Below are 21,223 nucleotides of genomic sequence, written 5' to 3' on the forward strand. Positions count from 1 at the left end.
CAATAATATATATTTATTACGATATCTAAAGTAAATATTTCTTAGATTGAATTTAAAGCAGAAATGCAAACTACCAACGAGAAAAGACAAAAGCCTAGACTTGGTATTTACAAATTTTGAAATAAAAATAAATTATGTCACCAATTATTTTTACTCTGATCGTCCAGCGTTACAGCTTGAATTTGATCTCAGAATTAAATTAATTAAAAATGAAGTGAAGCAATGCTTTTGTAATTTTAAGAATGCTCCTTGGGGAAAAAAAAAAAAAAAAGCAGCATGTGTACCCTGTACGCATGCTGCTTTTATTTTATAAAACATAAAGATGTTTTATTTTTTGTGAAAACATCTATTGGCAGCACTAGAGTAAAACCGTTTAAATTTTTTAATGGTTTAATCGAAACTTACTTATTTATGCTACTTAGAAGGTTGATGTTGATCAAAATCTTGAGAAGCAGTTTTTATTAAGTCTGCATTTTATTCTTGCATAATTACTCCTGCTTTCATGCATAATATTCTGCTTTTATTCTTGCATAATATTACTACTCGCTGCTTACTCTACTGAATCAATGTTAGTGACTGATTTTGTGTCATTTAGGAAGTGACATCATTTCCATATCTCAGTATGAACTTACTCTACTGAACTAACTGCTTACTCTACAGAGTCAGTGTTGCTGACTGAGTGAGCGCCATTTAGGAAGTGATGTCATTTGCATAATTTGAAATCACCACCAAAAACAATCACCAAATAGGCAGTGACATCAGTTGCGTCATTTCCGTAAAAAAAAATTGTTAACAATCAATTGCATCATTTCCATTACCATAAGAAAATTTTGTTACCAATCAATTTTACTCTAGTTGTTTTCACATCAAAACTTAGAAAAGCAATTATAAATGCAGACTGGCAATTTTTCTTTAGTATTCAAGACCCTAATATGATTTTGAATGTACTTTATGACAAACTCTTGGCACCATGATAATTTAAAATAACATACCCTTAAACCTTTAAGTTTAATACTGAAAAATTTGTGGTTTTCTAAAAGAATAATACAACTACTTAGGAGAAAAAAAAATTTTTTGTTAAATATAAAAATATGCAGATACATGATTTTTATACACAGTTTTCTAATCTGAAGAGACAAGTTAAGTACAATATTAATTTTGCTTATAAGAAATATTTATTTAATTTACAAAATGCAGTATTAAAAAGACATGATATGAGACTATTCTGAAAGCATTGGAAGTAAGGGAAAAAAATTATGCTCATGCTAATATAATGGAAACCATTAATGTAGATGAATTTGCCAAATTTGCCATTATTGTGATTTATATTCTCAAAAATATGAAAGCTTCTTAATAATAATTTTTCCATAAATTACAGTGATATCTTGACACATTTTAAAATCAACTTTATTTTATTGGATACATTAAATAAATTTAAATTAAATTATGATATAAGCATCGATTATATTCCAGTGGCTTTCTGGAAGCACTGTTTTGTGGTCCTTCAACAACAATTGATACACTTAATAAATGCTATTTTTGAAGTGGGTAAAATCCCATCAAGATTGAAAGTAACTATTATTACTCCACAATTTAAAAAGGAATTAAAGACAAGCCAGTTTCTTTTAGACCCATACATAAGATGAACCCATTAAGTAAAATTATTGAAAATATTATATATACTCAGTTAGGTAGTTTTGTTAAAAACAAGTTTAGTGATATTCATCAACATTTTCTTATGGGTAGCTCAAGAGTGGCTAATTTACTCACTGTTGCTCTGTATATTTATCAGTGATATTGATTAAGGTGTATCGAGCTTAATATCCAAGTTTGCTAATGATACTAAAGTTGGCAGGGTTGTTAATGACAGTAATGGCAGTGTGCTACTGCAACAGGATCTAGAAAAGTTGGGCAGATGTGCTGAGAAGTGGCAACTGAAGTTTAACATTGACAAATAATGCAAAGTACTGTATATGAGTAGAAGTAACCCCGAAATGTACCAAATGTGTGGTACTACACTTAGGGTGGTAGAAAATGAAAAAGACCTGGGAGTAATTGTGCAGTCAGATATGAAGTTTTCTGAGCAATGCAGACAGGCTGCCAGAGCAGCATGGGGTGTTGTCATGGGGCAAAATTCCTTTTATAATTTAAAAATTATAGGCTACTAACTATTGTAATAAAGCTGGAATGGGCATCTTGATCAAGAAGAAACAAACAATATAATTTCAATATGTATAATATAATGAAAATAAGATAACAACAGCTATTTGATTAACATTAACACCATAGTCTCTCTCTCTCTCTCTCTCTCTCTCTCTCTCTCTCTCTCTCTCTCTCTCTCTGTCTATGTTGGCACAGCACCATCCACTCTTAAAATCATTTACACCAAGAACCCACCATTCTCATGTATCCAAAAATTACAAAAATGTTTGTAATTTTTTAATGTGTGAGACTGTTTTCACATTTTCTAGTTAAATAAGCACTGTTGCAGTGTTTATTCAACTAGAAAACATACAGCAATTGTCACTGATTTTCTACAAAGTACAATTCAACAGTACATATATCTGTCCACCCAACCTAAACATATTGAAAAAATTACCAAATAAATCATCCCTATCCATGCTAGATAGTTGAGCACTTCTTAGAAACTGGTACCCATGTGCTCTGGACATATTTCACCCATGATATGGAATATCATATGCTATATCATTTTATGACCAACCTATAAGAGCTTCATTAGTTCGAATGCTTCATTAAAATTGTATATTTGTGGAGAAAGTGGTATCAGCAGCATCACAGAAACATTAGCAACATCACAGATTAGCACTTAAATATGAGTGCAAGAATATTTGTTGTTGCTATAAAGAGGCAGTGCTAGATGAGTCAGGAAACTGCTAGTTTGTGGGCAGAATACACAGACTAAAAGATTAACTAAAGCCATAGGCAGAGGTAAAAGTGATTCTTGTACTGTCTTCTATTAGAACACAAAGCACCCAAGATAGCAGTGTCAGGATTTCAAGGCATGCTGAAGATACTTGTGGAGCATGCAAATATTGGGCTGTGTTAGGGATGACTAAGATTAAGAACAGGTGCCTGTACACTCATGCTGGGAATATAGTAAATAAATTTGATGAATTTGAAGTATTGTTTAAGTCACCAAATGCAGATATTGTGGGGATAGTAATAGTGGCATGTGATTCAAGAAAGCAAGTGAATGAGCTTATGTAGCATCAGCCACAAAAAAAAAAAAAAAAAAAAATTTACACAACCATTTACTCTAAATGTTTGTCCAGTTCCTCCTTAAATTTATTTAACCTATCAACTTTCACAATGACAGATGGAAGTTTGTTCCAGCAATTAACCACCGCGCTAAATTTCCGCACATCCAATCTACATCTGTCTTTTCTTAATTTGAATTTATGTCCCCTTAGGTTCGTAATCTGAACAAGTAGAAGGATCCCATCAGAATTCAGCGTGCTGAACCCATTCAAGGCCTTATACACCTCAATCAGATCACCGTGCAGGTGCCTAGTCTCCAGCCACTGCAATTTGCAGAACTTAAGCCTCTCTTGGTAAGAGGATCCCTTCATTTCCCCTCACCAATCTTGTTGCCCTTCTCTGTACACGCTCAAGCAAATCTACATCCTTCCTAAAATTAGGCCTCCAGACCTGCATGCAGTACTCAAGACGTGACTTGACCATTGCCTTATACCAGGGGTTGCCAACTTAATTTGCGATGCGATCTATTTTTTTTTCTTAAAAATGTGCCGCGATCTACCATCTTAAGAATTTCATTGCACATGGTTAAAAAAGTTAATCAACACATTGAAAAATGGTGTTTATAAATTTTAAAATTAAATACAATTTAGAATTCTTATTTTATATTCGCACATATTTAAAATTTTAATTTATGTGATGTTTGTGTCTTCGGTCTTCGTGTCATCTGCCAAGCTTTCAAAATCGGGGATATACTGTGATAAGGCCAACCGTAAAGAATCTTCTGTATGCAAGTCCGTAAGAGTAGAATAGAGTAGACGTCCGTAAGAGATTCTTCATCTTTGTTTGTTTAAAATACAAAAAGGCCAATTCACATAGATATGTGGAACCAAAACAGGAATTTAAAAGTTCACTGCATTTTTTTTACATTTGGGTACTTTTCTTGGCAAACATATTTCCAAAAGTCTTTTTCTAGTGATCTGGCTTTTAGAAAGATATTGTTTCAAAATCTAATAATTTCATTTTCAAGTAATATTTTCTCCATGTGAAAAACACAGGTTTTCTGCAATTTACATTAAATAGATATTAACCTGACATTAAATGTATAAGAAATATATTGAACAATGTCTTCGATTGTTTTAAAATCACTGAATCTGGTTTCAAAATCATCAATAACTTTTTCAATTGCAGAAACATATTTCTCACTATTAAATCCAAAAACAGGATAGTTATAGAAATGATCTTGTATATTTGCAAAATGATCAAATTTTTTTTTCTTTGAGATTCTCAGCCATTGCCGAAAATTGATATTTATAAGCAGAAATACTATGTATCATGTCATCCACATTTTTATTTTTTCCTTGTAATTCCAAATTCAGATCACTTAATTTACTGGTAAAATCTGACAAAAAAAGCCAGATCACACAAACCACTCTGTATCTTGTAGCTGCTGATAATCAACTCCCCTTTGATCAACAAATTTTCTAATTTCATTCAGCAAATTTTGAAATCTCTGTGGAAACTTACTCCGACTCAGCCACCTCACATCTGTGTGTAATATCAGATCTGGTTCATTTTCATCAAGTTGCATTTTGAAAAGTCTCCTTTGAAGAGATTGTCCTCTGATGGAATTCACGATTTTGAAAGCTATGTCCATAATACTTTTAGTATTTAATCTTTTGCTGGCTAACACTTGTTGGTGGATGATACAGTGGTGACAAAAAATCTGGGAATTCATCATCCTGTTGGCACAATGCAATGAATCTGTTAAGATGCCCCATCATTGCTTTAGCTCCATTGATCTTGTTATTGATACGAGCTTAAATAGTGGTAATTTAATTTTTTCATTAAAATTTTTGAATGCGTTAAATATATCAAGACCTCTATTTCTTTCTTTTCACAAAACCATACCGAGCAGTTGAGCTGTATCACTGACGTCTGTAGATTCATCCACTTGTCAAGAAAAGGACACACAATTAGCAACATGAGCATGCAATTTGTTCGCTCACATTTTTACTAAAAAGAAATAACCGAAATTAAGCAAACTATCGAAGAAAATATGTTTCCCATTGGTTTTCTATGGGAGTAACTATCAGGGAACACATAGAATGATAGGTGTAATTTCCTTTTTTTTATTAATTATTATTATTTATTTATTTTATTGTTTTATCATTGTTTTGTTCAGGGGTTTTTTTTTTTTTTGGCTGGTGCAGCATAAGCCATAGGCTTTCTTGCTCCATGTGGCCATTACTAATACTAAATACGAAAAATTTCTTTCAACGTTATCGTAATTTTCTTTATTTTTTAATTTAAAATCACCCTGTTGCATTAATAACTTATCCTTTAAGGATAAAATAATGCATTTAATAACTTGGTACAAGGTAATTTTTTTTTTTTTACTTTCGATTTTGATTCCTTCAAATTCTTTCAACTTCAACATGCTCTCAACTTTAGCTTCATAATTTCCTTCAGAAATTTTCAAATTAGCAATTGCATTGACAGTTTGAATAATTAATTTATCTGCTTTTACCATAGTGATTCTGTAAAGCTTCTGAAAGGTAAGAGCTCCTGCAGGATATTGATCATTAGTGCTAAATGGTTAAGAAATTCCAGATTAAAAGTCGAATTAATAATCCCGAATATTTAGCTTCTGATTCAAAATGTTTGCACAAAGCAGATAATTCCTCCAACCCGCAATTGCTGTCCGCGAGCTACATCGCGGCCCAAACATACAACCGATCTTTATAGTTTCCACATCAAGTTCTTTAGCAATCATCCTTAATTCGCGCTAGTTTTTTGGAGATTGGTAATACAGTTTATAATATCTTAGTTGCCTCAACCCCCCCACTTCTAGTTGCTACTGTCACTTCTTTGAATACTATGCAAAAAATCAGAATCACACGGATATTCATCTGCTGTGACCATGTAAACATAGACGGAGAAATTTAGTGGAAGGCATGGATCACTCACTTCTCCGAAAAACACATGCCTGTTTGTCGGAGTAAAGAGGAACCACAACACAGGTTGACCAGAGGCTATTCTCAATGTCAGGAATCTTCTTAATCCTCTGACTGGCTATGGAAAGCATATTGAATAGTGCGACTTCTCAATATGTGACTGCATAGGTTTTACGGACACCACTAACATTGCGAAACGGTAATCCCTTTCACCCTTAATTCGCACTTTCTAATTGCCCTAAAGGCCACAGGTGAGAACAATGCATACAAAGTTGTCTCTCTTAATCTGTTCATTACATGGAAATTTTCTTTGTTCAACGGAAACTATTTTAAATGTAATTACCAAGGGGGAATAAAAAAAATTCACTATAAAGAAGTTCGTTAAACAGAGGTCTGACTGCAATTAAATCAAAAATGAAGCAATTTTAAAATACATAGCCAATTTGGTCCTTGAGGTTGTCACAGACATTCTCTCAGATATGCCAGACAAGCTGTACTTGCTACCTGGGAGTCTAAAACGCTGATGGAACTGATATTCGGGTGACACTCGAGTCAAGTGGACCCAATTTCGGCGAAGTCCGGACGGTCTGTGACAGCCAAATCCTCTGCTTGCACCTTCACGATGGTGGGACTGTTAGTAATCCTGGGTATAACCTCCATGCACAAGCACATGGTGGGTGACCACCCAGGTGTGAACCAACGTAAGCAGGGGTCGAGGTGTGGCGCCCACACCACATGGAGGAATGCCACCCCTCTATGTTACCAGGCAGTACTAGGTGGTAGATGACTCTCATCAACCGGTGAAATACCACCACTTTGCTTATTGGAGGCTTGAAGTGGTGGAACCCATGTTTAGTCTCTAGAGCTAAGTTCCGGTCAACCCTTCCCTATCTCTTCCATCATGCAGTATGATTGATGACTTTTGAGGTTATGATGAACGTCGTGGCGAGATCCAATATTCCTTACATTTCGAGGGTACAGCTCTAAAACGGTTTTCGCAGGCCGGCCGCTAGTTAGTACACCGGACCGAACCTATTGGTAACTCTCTAGGAGGCTTCCGGATCAGCTAGTGTATAATCTTGCTACCTCTACTCTGCCAGATAGTGACTGGAGGGAGTCCGAGTAGTGTGTATGCCGGGAGCATTGTCGAGGCCACGTTATGTCAAGGATCTGGGTATATTCTTACCACATGTACGCCATATCCAAAAATTTCATTACTTCATACAGCATGTCCCACCCACTTTTTCTTACTATTGAATACACCATGAATTGTCAAACTAATAGAACAAGCTTATCTGCGAAAAGATCTAAACCTCCCAAGGATTTCCTAATTCATTTCACAAATATACGTGGTCTCAGTTCTAATCTCAACGATGTCCATTTCCACTTGCAGTCTGCCAAACCCCATGTACTTTTTCTGACAGAATCTCAGTTATCGGTTGATTCAACTACTGCTCATCTCAGATGCCCAAATTATTCGCTGTATGATTCCTTTCGCCTCAAAGGTGGTACTTGTGCATATGTCCGTTCTGATATTCCCTGTCAGAGACTTGGCAATTTGGAATCTCCTCTCTTTGATCTTCTCTGGCTTAAAATCTCTCTACCTCATTGTGTCAAATTCATTTGTTGTCTCTACCCTTCTCCCAACTCCACTAATCACTTGGAGCTCTTTGACTTCCTCTCGTTGCAACTTGACTTTCTCCAGTCCAACTTTCCTAACAGTGAGGTAATTTTCCTTGGTGATTTTAATGTTCACAACTCCAGCTGGCTTCCGTTTTCTAGTCACACCGACCCAGCAGGTCGAGATGCTGAGGCTTTTGCAATTACTAATGACATAGCACAGATTGTTCATTTACCTACAAGAATACCGGACAATCCGAATCATACAGCCAATACGCTTGATCTTTTTCTCACAAACAACCCTTCTAAGTACACGGTCGAAGTGAGAGGTCCTTTAGGCACTTCAGATCACAACTTGGTGATTGTCTCTTCTCCAATGGAACCTTTATCTCATGGCTATTCCCAACCTCGTGTTGTTTGGCATTACAAGAATGCAAAATGGGATGACCTGCGAGACTTCTTTTCTTCTTTTCCTTGGTCGGATTACTGTTTCAAAACTCCTGATGTCAACGTTTGCTCAGATCGTGTCAGTGAAATTATTCTTGCAGGAATGGAATCCTTTATCCCACACTCCACTTTAAAATCTCGTCCTTTATCTAAACCTTCGTTTTCCAATAAATGTGCTAAGGCTGTTCAAGAGAAGAATGTTGCATATCGTAATTGGCTTGTTTCTAATTCTTCAGTTTCATTTTCTGCCTACACCAAAGCTCGCAACAATTGTAAAGCAGTTATTAATCAGTCCAAACTAGAGTTTGAACAGGCTAAGAGTAGAAAACTTGCTTCTTGCCCTAATAGTAGCCGAGCATTCTGGTCTCTTGCCAAAGCTATTGGCCGCAACTTTTGCCCATCTCTGCTTCCACCTCTGTCCAAACCAGATGGTTCTGTTGTCACTTCAGCCAAGGATAAAGCTGACCTGCTAGCATCCCATTTTTCTTCCAGCTCATGTATTAATGAACTTGGTAAAACACCTCCCACCATTCCCAACACGGTCCATTCAATGCCTCCTGTGGTCTTCCGTCAAAAGGATATCAGAAGGATTTTGATGAATCTTGATGCTAAGAAAGCTCCAGGTCCTGATGGTATTTCTCCACTTGTTCTCAAAATCTGTGCTCCTGAACTTACTCCTATTTTTTGCTGCCTTTTTTCACTTTCTTATTCCAAAGGTGTTTTTCCTTCTGCTTGGAAATTTGCTCATATCCAGCCAGTTCCTAAAAAGGGTGACAAATCCCTCCCATCCAATTATCGTCCCATTGCAATTACTTCTACTCTTTCTAAAGTAATGGAGAAATCAATTAACCGCCAACTCTTAAACTACCTAGAAACCTTCCGTCTGATCAACGATCGCCAGTATGGATTCCGTCAGTGTCGATCCACTGGTGACATTCTGGCTTATGTTACCCATTTATGGACTACTTCAATGGAAAGGTTCGGTGAAACACAAGTAGTTGCTCTTGACATCTCAAAGGCTTTCGATCGTGTTTGGCATAAAGGTCTTCTAAATAAGCTTCCATCTTATGGTTTGCCAACTGTTTTTAGTAATTGGTTATCCAGTTTTCTCTCTGATCGCTCACTGAGGGTGATGGTAGATGGCTCTCTGTCTTCTAACTTCTCCACTAATGCCGGTGTCCCCCAAGGTTCAGTTCTTTCCCCCACTCTTTTCCTCTTGTATATCAATGACCTTCTTCCATTGACTGGAAATCCTATCCATAGTTTTGCCGATGATAGCACATTGCATTCAACTTTCCATTTTGAGAAACCTTGCCCTGCTCAATCAGCTTCAACTTCTCGAAAATCTGCTACCAATTCCTTAAATGCCGATCTTCAGGTAATTCTCGAGTGGGGAAAAGACAACTTAGTTGATTTCAACCCTTTCCAAAACTCAGTCTTGTCTTATATCTCGCAAAAAGGATTCTTCTGCTCCTATGCTTATCCTTAGTGACACTCCGATTTCTAGGCAAAATGATATATCTCTTTTGGGGATTACCCTGACTTCTAATCTTTCTTGGCACAGGCACATTACAAATATTGCTTCCTCTGCATCTAAAAAACTTGGTTTTCTCTTTCGCTCTCGGCGTTACTTTTCTTCCAAACAGCTGCTCACTCTGTATAAATCGCAAATTCCGCCCTGCCATGGAATATTGTTCCCACATTTGGGGTGGTGCCCCCAAAACCTCTCTCAGGCTTCTTGATTCCATTCAGAAGAGGGCAGTTAGGTTAATTAATGATTCATCTCTAACAGAGTCTCTACACTCGCTTTCTCATAGACGTACTGTTTCTGCTGCATGCCTCTTCTATAGATATTTCCCTGGGCACTGTTCTTCTGAATTGGCTTCTATAATTCCCGCTCTCTCTTTCAAAACAGTCCGAACACGTGCCGCCACCGGCCAACATCCATTTACTGTCCAACTTCAAACCCACAGAACCAACTTTTCATCTTCCTCATTTATTCATTCAACTGCCGTTTTCTGGAACAACCTTCCTTCATATGTATTTCCTGAAAATTACAATCTACAGAAGTTCAAGTCCAATGTCAACAAATATCTTCTTTCGTCTTTTCAACCTCCAACCCAAGCACGGTACTAAGTACTATAGGTTCTAATACCTCTCGTGTTTGGGGTTCACATAAAAAAAAAAAAAAAAAAAAAAAATTATTGTGCCATTAAAATGCTGGGAATGGCTCCCCGCTAGCCCCTGTACTTTTGGCTCTGGATACTCAATAATTGCATTCAGGATTTCATTTGTAAAATAAATGATTGTTTCAGCAATGGGCTCGCAAATTTTCAAAAAAAAATAACAGTGGGCTCATGCGAGCCCACTATAGCTCACTACTGGGTGTATCTGGATATCACCTGAGATAGGTTCAAGAAGCAACAGTTCCTAAAAGGCCTCATCAAACAAGAATAGAATAACACATTCATAAACATATGTGGTCTAGCTGAATCCATGCCATGCAGGATTGCTGCTATTATCACCAGTAAAGATAGTCTTACATGATATTGATGAAGGTTATATCAGACAATTATACGCTTTTCTAATATTTTCATAGGACAGTGTAGAAATTGTTTGCATTTGGTATATGAGCACTCAGTGATGTTTTCGGATGAAAGTAATGATAGGAACAACATTCTTTTTCATTATTTAAAAAAAACAAGCAGCTGATCAGATGAGATTTAAAGTGAGAAAATACAAATAGAATAGGGTTGATGACCTTGAAGGATTACAAGAGAGTGACACATCAGGCAACACAGCAACATGTTCCACAGCAAAGATCCTTATCCCTCACAGGATTTAGGTTTTTAAGGCTTTGAATAGATTGAGTCAACTGCATGCTAATTCTTCCTCTTGCTCAGACTACATGTGAGAACATATGAATTTGCAATCATCTTTCCTCAATGTTTGAAAGTTGGCCTTTAGCTAGCAGACAGTTGTTTGTTGGAACAAACTTCCATATGGTGCCACTACTAATAACTATATTATTAAGTCCAATATTAATACATCAGTTGAAAAATTTCAACACATAGAACACAATGATTTCAGTAACAAATCATGTAATTCTAAAAATAAGTGAGATATACCCAGTCATCTTGAAATTGCCACAGCATATGTACATTTAAGAATAACTAGGGTATTTAGTTATATTCAATATTTAAATTAGACTTCAAAAGAATTCATGTAGCAATATCTTTATTTTATTCTCCAGCTGATATAAAATTTGATTTTGTTTTCTTCAGGAGAGAGAATGGCAACAGAAAATGTGTGATTTGCTCTTTGAATGTGCTTCACAGGAAAAAATAGAAGTCCTTTGTCCATGTCTTGCTCTCCTTCAGGTGGGATTATTTTAAATTATAATAACAATTTATTTAATTCAAGGACGAAAGAGAATAAAAGTAAAAACTGTCTGAGAAAACTCAGAATAGCAGTGCAGGAAAATCCCTTTGCTACAATGAAAATATATCTCAGTTCTAACAAGCTTTCCTTATTATTAGTGCTTTGTAAGTCTAGTTTTGATGAGAAATTCAATATGACAAATTATTTCAAAGTCCACCTTTGCATAACATGTATTGGTTTGCAACAAAAGAAAAAATTGTGAAAATCATAAATGGCATTCTGTTTAAATTACAGCTATAGTAAGATTCATTGAAAAAAAAGTAAAAAATAAGACAGTTTTAAAATGTTGTTTTAAAACGAAAATGACAATACCCAATCTTGACTAATTTCATGCTGCTGGACACGAAAATAACATTAAAATTTGTCATTGACTCTTGTTTTCAAATTACAACTGGGGGTCTCATATTAGCGAGTTACTCTACATTATCAACTATGGCTCTTGGCAAAACACATGGCAACTCTGCAGTTTCAATACCACCATGCTCTTATCACATAATCGGCAGCTGTCACCTCACTCTGCATCACATGATAAGTTGTTGTCACCTCAAATGCATCTTCAGTTCTGTTGCAATAATCCTTGAATATAGCTAAGTACTGTGTGATTTGTTCTCAGTTAACGATTGTTCTCTGTGAGATTCCTATTTTTTTTCACAGTATTTGTCTTGTAAAATTAATATGTCCGTAATGGTGTGAATAGTCCGGATGACTTTTGTTATGTATGTGGAGAAGTCAAGTTAGCTTCAAGAAAGTGTCCCTTAACTTGAGCCATAAAAAAGGCCTACTTCTTGTACTTTGGGTGTAAAGTAGGCGACCAGGACAAGAAGTGGGCTCCACACATATGCTCCACTACCAATGCACGGGTGAATCAAAAGGGATGTTTTATGCCTTTCGTGTACTCATTATATGGAGGGAGCCAACAAATCACGTCACAGACTGTTATTTCTGTATGGTGACTCCTATTAGAAAAGGAATGACAATGAAGAAAAAAGTGGACAGTGGTCTGCAATTCGTCCCATGTCTCACAGTGAAGTATTACCTATTTCTGAACCATCCAAACATTTTTCTGTACACTCTTGTGAAGATCACTTGGTACATTACTTGGCATACACAACGAAGTACAGCAGCTGCCTACGTCAAGGGATCCACCATTTTGTACAAACCTTTATCCTTCTGAACCACATAAGATCACAGAAAGTGAGCTTAATGACCTCGTCAGGAATCTCGCACTTCCGAAGAATAAGGCAGAGCTTGTGGCCTTAAGACTATGATAGCGGTATCATTCCATGAAAGTGACAACATTTTGTACTTGAAATAAAGACTATGAAAAATTTTATCAAACAGAAGTTGAACTCACTGTTCGTAAGGATGTTGATGGCCTAATGGCAGCAATGAACATGAGGCTCGTTCCCGAAGAATTACAACTATTTATAGACGCTTCTAAGGTTAGCTTTAAGGCTTTTATTACGCAATGGAAATTTGCTGCCTTCAATACCTCTTGCATATGCCGTCCACAAAAAAGAAATGTGCAAACATGGAGAACATTCTCTTAGGTTTACACTGTCAGAAGTATGAATGGCAGATGTGTGGTGATTTAAAGTTAATTGCCATTTTATTAGGACTACAAAAGGGTTACACTTAAGTATTATTATTGCTTTCTCTGAGTGTGTCATTCCAAGAATAGGCCCTATGAGAAGAGGAGTTAGCCCTCAATGAAAATCATTAACACCTAGGATGAAGTACATAGCATTTGAACCTCTTCTCAAAACTTTATCCAAATAAAGTTTTGCTTCCACCACTCCACATAAAACTGGGGCTTATAAAAAATTTCATGAAGGTTTGGAAGTGAATGGTCCTGCATTCACATACTTGCAAGAGAGAAATTCCCAAGACAGTACAAAGAAGATTAAGGCAAGCATTTTCATTGGTCCACAAATAAGGAAAATTTTCAAAGACAAACAGTGCAAATGTTTCATTAGTGAAAGTGAAAAATCAGTGTGGAAAGCCTTTTGAAATGTTTTCAACTGGTTTTCTAGGAATTGTTAAAGCCGGCAACTACAGGCAGCTTGTGAAGATCTCATTACTTCTTATGAAAAACTGGGGTGCAGTATGTCATTGAAGATGCATTTCTTGCACTCGCACCTGGATTTATTCCCACCAAACTCTGGTGGGAATAAATCCAGGTGAGAATAAATCTCAGCGACGAACATGGTGAACGCTTTCATCAAGACGTCGCAGCAATGGAACAAAGATACAAAAGCAAATGGAGTGCCACCATGTTAGCTGATTATTGTTGAATGGTGAATAAGGGATGCTTCTGAAGCTGAATACAAGCAAAAGGCTACATCTTATTGCCATATAAATAAAAATTACCTTGTATAAATATAAAAAAAAAAACCACTTTTTTTTCAAAAACAAGAGCAAATCTGCCATTTTAAGCACTCTTTCCATGTTTAGCACTCCGAAATCTATAAGGGCCCGTAAAAAGATATGACCCAAAATTGTTGTTCAGTGGAATTTAGCATCATATTCTCCACTATATTTTATGCAATTTTGAAATATTTTCCGCATTTCCAGTTAGGAAGATTGTCTATTTCTCACCATTTCACAAAATAAATAAGATAAAAAATTGGATGATATGTAAATCACAAATGTACATACCCACAGTTATCTTTATTTTTTTTTATTATTATAAAACCCTTTCTCCTTTTGTGGGATTTTTTCCGCCGCATGACGGGTACTGGTACCAAGTGTATGAGGTGGTCGGTTGTGTCTGGTTACTATTATTGTTACTGTTGGTTGAGGAAACTTTCTTACTATCTTACAGGTGTTCAGGATTGCGGCTTTCTGGAGTTTCATGTAAGTGTTCTCTAAGAGGCCTATTCTTGCTAGGTGGTGGTTCTTATGGTGGCTCTTTGGCACCATGCTAGTGGCTGACATGATTGGGATGGTCATTACTTGTTCCATATGCCACATATCTTTGACTTCCTGTCTTAAGTCTGAGTACTCCCCGATCTTTTCCTCATATGTTTTTTGGAGTTTGCCAGTGTTGTACGCCACTATGTCAATCAGATAGGTAGCCGTTTCATTCTTGACAATGAGGGTTATGTCTGGTCTGTTGTGTGGGATCGTCTCGTTCGTTATTGTGGCATGGTCCCAGTGTAGTCTCTAGTATTGCCTGAGGCTCGTACTTGTAATATAGTAAACTTTCTTTAATCAGCTGATATTTTTGCACTAGCTTCTGATGTATTATCCTAGCCATCTGGTTGTGTCTGTGAAAAATCAGTTGGATTGTTTCTGGGGGCCAAGCGTCAACGTTGGCATGTGTCATTTGTTATTCCTAGGGTCCTTAGCAATGTATTTCCTGTAGTTCCTAGTGTTGATTACCTGGTCTTGGATGGCGAACATGAATCCTTCGGTCTTGGGGAGCCTTCCATTCATGAGCCAAGCATCGGAAGCCATCCTATCTGTGTAGTCTTGATGGAGGTCACTGTAGTGTCTTCCATAGAATGTCTTCTTTGCTCATCTTTTGTCTTTGTTTCTTCTGTTTGTGTCAGTGCAGTCTCCTTGTTGAGGTTGAGTTTTGTGTGCTGTTTGTGTATCTTTTTCATGGCTTGGTAGATTTATGCTGTTTTCCTGGAAGTAATTGTGCAAGTTCTTAATTGCTTTATTCTTTTGTTCATTAAAGCCAGTCAATCCCCTCCTTCCTTCTTTATGGGCTATGGTCAGTCTCTCGATGGCCAAATTACTATTATTTTTATTATTAGACTACGTGCAGTTTTGATCATAAAAACAAAATTTAGCATTAAAAACAAAAAACAACAAATTAAAAAACAAATCTAAAAGTAACAAAAAACTATTTCTGAATGTGTGGTTTGATAATATTTTTACAGTGTAGAAATTCTTTATTCATTATTGATTTTAAAACTGATAAGCAAAATGAATCAGAAAGAATACTATTTCTGTATGTTAGAAAAGTGTAGCAGAATTTATTTGAATAAATAATGACCCATTTGAAATAATTTTAATGATACTCGTTACAAATTTCGATATTAATAAATTTCCATTTATTCTCAATACTGGAAAGGCCAGAGGAATTTACACATTCATTATGCAAACATACTATATTATTAGGGTAAACCACATTTTTGGTGCCATAATTCACACTGCAATGTGCATTTTTTGTTTTTGAATTTGGGTCATCTGTTGGATTCTGTAACTTGTAGCTACATATGCTAACCACTGGGCCACAGTCATCTCATAATCTTATCATACGTTAGCATATGTGGCACAAGTAAGGCACTTGCCATTTTTTTAGCAAGCGGCTCATAGCCAGAAACCGGCAACTCCACTATATATACATGTATATTGTATACAGACAATATACACATTCATATGATATACAGATATATAAATCTTTTGTAAAAGAATAAGAGAAGTTTACCTCGATATGATACGTAAAACACTTCCGTATGATACTCTCCAGAAATTAAAATTAACACAATTAAAAATTGACTTTTAGTTGTCTTCATTTGATTTTTAATTATTGTTAATTATTTCTTAATGTAATGTAAGATTTTCGATTTTTTTAATTGTTTTCGTTTTAATTTCTGAAGAGTATCCTACGGAAGTTCTACGTACACTTCCTTTCTCTTCGGGTATAACCTATAGATACACACAATTATGGCAGATTTTTTGAATACCTTGGTGCAAAATTACATTAAATTAACACTAAGATACTCGGCCCAAAGTTACCATATTGCCTTCAAAACAACATTGTTCCAAATTTTGCCAGGGTCAATTTAAATCATAAAATTTTGGGCATTAAGCAACTAGCACTTGCCACATTGCATAATATAGTTAAGTTTATCTTTAAGATCTTGGTATTCTAATAAACAAAAATACCCTTCCCAGGTTAGGAAACTTCGTGACAAATTAAAAAATTATCTGCATCCTAACAATGGGTCTGTATTGAAGAAAGTATAGAAACAAATTTTTGGTTTGCCAATGGGGTTAAGCCTGAGCAGCCTTATAAGCCTAATATCGGAGATCCATCTCTCAATGGTTGAACGTATGCCTTTTCTACCTCGTATCACATACTATGGGAAATATTTAGACAATGTTCTAGTCATTACCAATACGGTAATGACTAGTCACTATCCAAGACATTTTACTTTCATTCAATAATATTCATTCTAGACTCAAATTTACATTGGAGAGGGAGAATACGGATACTAAGTCATTAAATTTTCTAAATTTCACGCTTACTCAGAATGCGAATAAAATCCAAATTAACATCTATCGTAAACCTACAAACACCGGTATGCTTCTGCATTATAACAGCTATCACCCGTTCACCTACAAAAGATTGATTATCTTTAATCAATTTCTCAACTTAACAGATTCTTTAAAGATACCGAATTTAAAATTGTAGCCAGGCCAATACGGAAATTACACACTATACTCAACAATTGCTCAGTCCTTTCCTAATTCGCAACACAAATAAATGACCTAGTATACAACATTTCTTGTGGTGATTGTGGCTCATCTTATCAGGGTTCTACGCGGTTTCCTCTGAATTTTCATGTTAATTAACACGTGGCCTCAGTTCATGCTTCTCGTTCAGCGGGATCAGAATTAGTCTTTCATGCCGCTAATGAAAAACATACTTTTTTATTTACCGAGGTTAGACCAGGGTTCGAGTCCATCACCACCAAATATGGAGGATGCAGAAAGGTCAGGAAATGACCACCGCGTATCCCGGAGCAATATGGCCTTAGTTGGATTAAAAACCAAACCACAACCTTATTTAATGAGGCAAAAATACTTAGTGTCTAACATAATTATACGAGACTATTAATTGCAGAAACCGTCAAAATTAAATTACATGAGAATTCTGTTAACGTTCGCTGGCCATATCTAATCTCCGACTCGTGGTCCTTTACACGCATGCACAAAGACAAATAATCCCTATTTAAGTCCTTGCTAACGCCTATTCGGTAATTTTTATTCCTGTGATCACGACATACAGTCGAAAAGCATTGTCAGCTTCAGGAAGGAAAATCGTTTTGCAGTTTTTTTGTTAAATTAATTTTTTGCTTGATTTTTAATTATTGTTAATTATTTCTTACTGTAATGTAAGATTTTTGATTTTTTAATTGTTTTCGTTTTACGAAAACAACTGGATAGTATCACATGGAAGTGTTCTATGTATCATATTGAGGTAAACTTCTCTTATTCTTTTACAAATATTGATATCAACATAGAACATATTGAGCATTATAGCTCTGGTTCGTATTATCAAAGATATATAAATCAGAAATATAAATTGTAGCACAAGGACAAACATATGGCACAATGAGCCATATGACATCATTAACTACCAGGTCAATCACATTGTTTCTTTCAGCATCTTTAACTGTTAACACAGAATTGATGTCAATAGTCGTCTACTGTTCTTTCCTCAAGTTCAAGCAGCACTAATCTTCTCTGGAATAATTTCTTGGAAAACTTTTGAAAAGCCTAGAAATCTTCCCTCAGTCTTAATTAATTTAGCCTCATCGCCCTCAGTCAGGTGAGCAAGATTGGGATTAGCAGATAAAAAATCATTTCTGAGATTCAAGTACTCAGGACAATAATAAAAAACATGACACCATGTCTCCAGAGCTGTGCAGTGACACTGCAACCTTTCCAAAACACACAGCTGATTCAGCTTTTCAAAAAATCAGCAGTGACCGGTTAATAAAAACAGTTTGTAAATTAGGGACAAACCGTTTTTCTTGAAGAACATCAACGACAGAGGGAAAGAACATGCGAGTTATTTCACCTTTATTTGAGTTAGCCCATCTGCGATTCCAAAGAGTCATTAAGATATCTAAGATTTGCTTGGCCTCATTCGTGGATCATTAGCCAAAACCAACTCAAGATCACAAATAATAAAAGGAGTTCCTCGTCAAATGTTGAAAGTCATTGCTCTGTAAATCAGAAAGGTCAGTTGACATTTTCCTTGTGACAATCTGTAGTGCATCAGCAGAGACAGTTCTACAAACTAGAGCCATCTTCAGGAGCATCATCCTCTGAATGGAATACAGTTTTCTCATATATTTTTTTTACGATTAACACAGTCTATCCAAGCTCAGATACAATAAGAAACAATAGGAAGGTTAGTTAGTTAGTTGGTTGGTTTTTAGGAGCATTAGCAACTAAGGCCATATTGCTCCGGGAAATGCGGTGGTCATTCTCTGACCTTTCCTCATCCTCCGTATTTGGTGGTGACGGGCTCGAACCCCGGTCTAATCAAGAAGTGTGTGCTATGCACTGCTGCTCCTTCCCACCTGGCTACGGAGGCGGCACAACAATAGGAAGGAAAACAGTCATAAAGAAGAGATAGTGTCCTACTTCTAACACCACAAGCCTTCCTATTAATTCTTGCGATAGCAAGAATTAATAGGAAGGCTTGTTAACGTGATAACGTTAACAAATTTTGCAACCTTTTCAGTTAGAAAATTGATATGGGTGTCAAATCTAAGACCTCTGTCAACGAAGACTCCAAGATATTTAGTATTCTTAATGGACTTTAAACTTTCACAACCAATCAGCACATGAGGTTCTCTATGAACAGATAGGTTCCCCCTTTAGCAATAAAATTTTTGTTTTGACTTGGATATTGTTAATTTATGGAAGTTACACCACACACATTCAGATCTTTTATTTCATTAGATCATTGTTCAATTTGTAGCCGTGAAGGGCCTTCAACTAAGATTATCAGTCATCCGCATATGCAATCATATACGACTATATTTCTTTAGAACCAATCCTCTAATACCAATTTCCACATTTGTGGCCCAAAAACAGATCCTTGCAGACATCCTCGAATAGCAGATCTAGTTACCGAATTCCAACTAGACTTAACCATAAAAGATCTTTCCTTAAAATTATCCACTATGACGCTATAAGGCTGATGGGAGCATTTTGCAAGGGGAAGCATCAATAACACACTGCCCCAAGAGATATCAAAAGCCCCTTCAAAATCAACGAAAATGCCAGGAACATAATTTGCATTTGAATCTCTAATCAATTTAACTAAAGTTTTAAAGCATCATCTGTACCAGGAGTAAAGCCATATTGCTTATTTGAGAACCCCAAATTTTCTTGCATATTTTGCAATATTCGCTGTGAAAGGTATGCGCTCATAGACCTTGCCCAAACCTAGAAGAAGTGCAATTGGACGATAAGAAGATGGCTCAGTGTTAGGCTTTTCATGTGACTTCAAAATGATCTTAAGAAGAGATCAAGAGATTTGTTCTAGCAGGCATTTGTTGAAAACCAGAAGAAGATGCTCAGGTAACAATTTGAAGAAATGCTTCATAACTTCCTCTTTGATGAGGTTGAGATTAAGAACGATTGTAGCCTGTGCAGACGCATATTTTTGCCACTCCTGGAACAGAGAAGTTTTTCTGATTTATTTTCTGCTTTATTAGCTTAAATTGGCATATTAACTTATTTTCTAGAGTAGCTTTATATTCGTATTTACGATACTTAGTTTAAAGTAACGTAGATAGAGATTTTGTAGGTATTACTTAGTATCGGAAAGGGTATCAAATCCACGTGTTTACCATTCGTAATTGCCACCATTGTTACGCGATAATAGATAGCATAAGCTTAATATAGTATAGTATAGTACATAATATTGTCAATTAATCAGATAATTAATCGTGTTGAACTTCATTGTCAATTAAATTGTACTTTTAACTATACATATAACGACTTGGGTTACGTAACATAAATAATTAGTAAAAAATAAATAATTAATACTTAACTTGATACAGAAGTTATATAAAGGGATTTCATAGATAACACTCGATACTGAAACATAAATGTAGCATTATAACTGTGTTGGAATATAAGTTTAGGGTTTTAATTTTGTACTGAAATTGAAATTTTATTGAAATTAAATCGAAATCATGACTCTGACCAGAGCAGCAAAGCAAAAGGCTCAAGCTAATGGGAGTGCTGTGGCTCAGGGGAGAACTGAGGGGGGCAGTTTTCCTCTGAATCACAGCCTATTAAAATGCACTACTTGCTTGATGTTTGTAGAGCTGTCGGGTACGGAACATGATACTGCCATGGGGGATGTCTTTGTGTGTGTGCGCGATGCAAGGAGTGTAAGGAAATCGGGCGCCAACTCAGCATTGTTATGGGCCTATATGAGAGCTTGAAGGACAGGGTGGATGCCCTCGAAGGATTAAAAGTGAGGGGCCCATCAAGCTCTCAGCTGCCCACACCAATGCCAGAGCTTGCACTTGGTCATCACGCAACACAGCGTTCTGTGCTGGTCCGAAAGGAACTAGTAGTTGTTGGTGACTCTATTGTCAGGGAAACGGGAAGCATGTTTTGTAAAAAGGATAGGTGGAACAGGATCAGGGTATGTCTGCCAGGGGCAAAGGTTGATGAGGTTGTAGAGCGGATATCATCTTTTAAGGGCACAAAAGGTGATATAGTTGTACACGTTGGCACTAATGATATTAAGAGTAGGAGACCGGCGG

The 21,223-nt window shown here is 36.3% G+C and overlaps 1 protein-coding gene across 1 annotated transcript in view; it reads left to right on the forward strand.

Annotated features, from left to right (window-relative positions):
- The window catches only part of shtd (anaphase promoting complex subunit 1), a 989,031-nt gene that overhangs the window by 925,668 nt on the left and 42,140 nt on the right, over positions 1-21,223 (forward strand). The window contains exon 43 of the mRNA XM_090370159.1: positions 11,525-11,620. Within this exon, the coding sequence (XP_090226285.1) occupies positions 11,525-11,620 (96 nt within the window). The remainder of the gene's footprint in view (positions 1-11,524; positions 11,621-21,223) is intronic.

This window comes from Mastigoproctus giganteus, chromosome 3 (assembly GCF_048544385.1).
Source record: "Mastigoproctus giganteus isolate SK-2022 chromosome 3, ASM4854438v1, whole genome shotgun sequence".
Taxonomy (NCBI): domain Eukaryota; kingdom Metazoa; phylum Arthropoda; class Arachnida; order Uropygi; family Thelyphonidae; genus Mastigoproctus; species Mastigoproctus giganteus.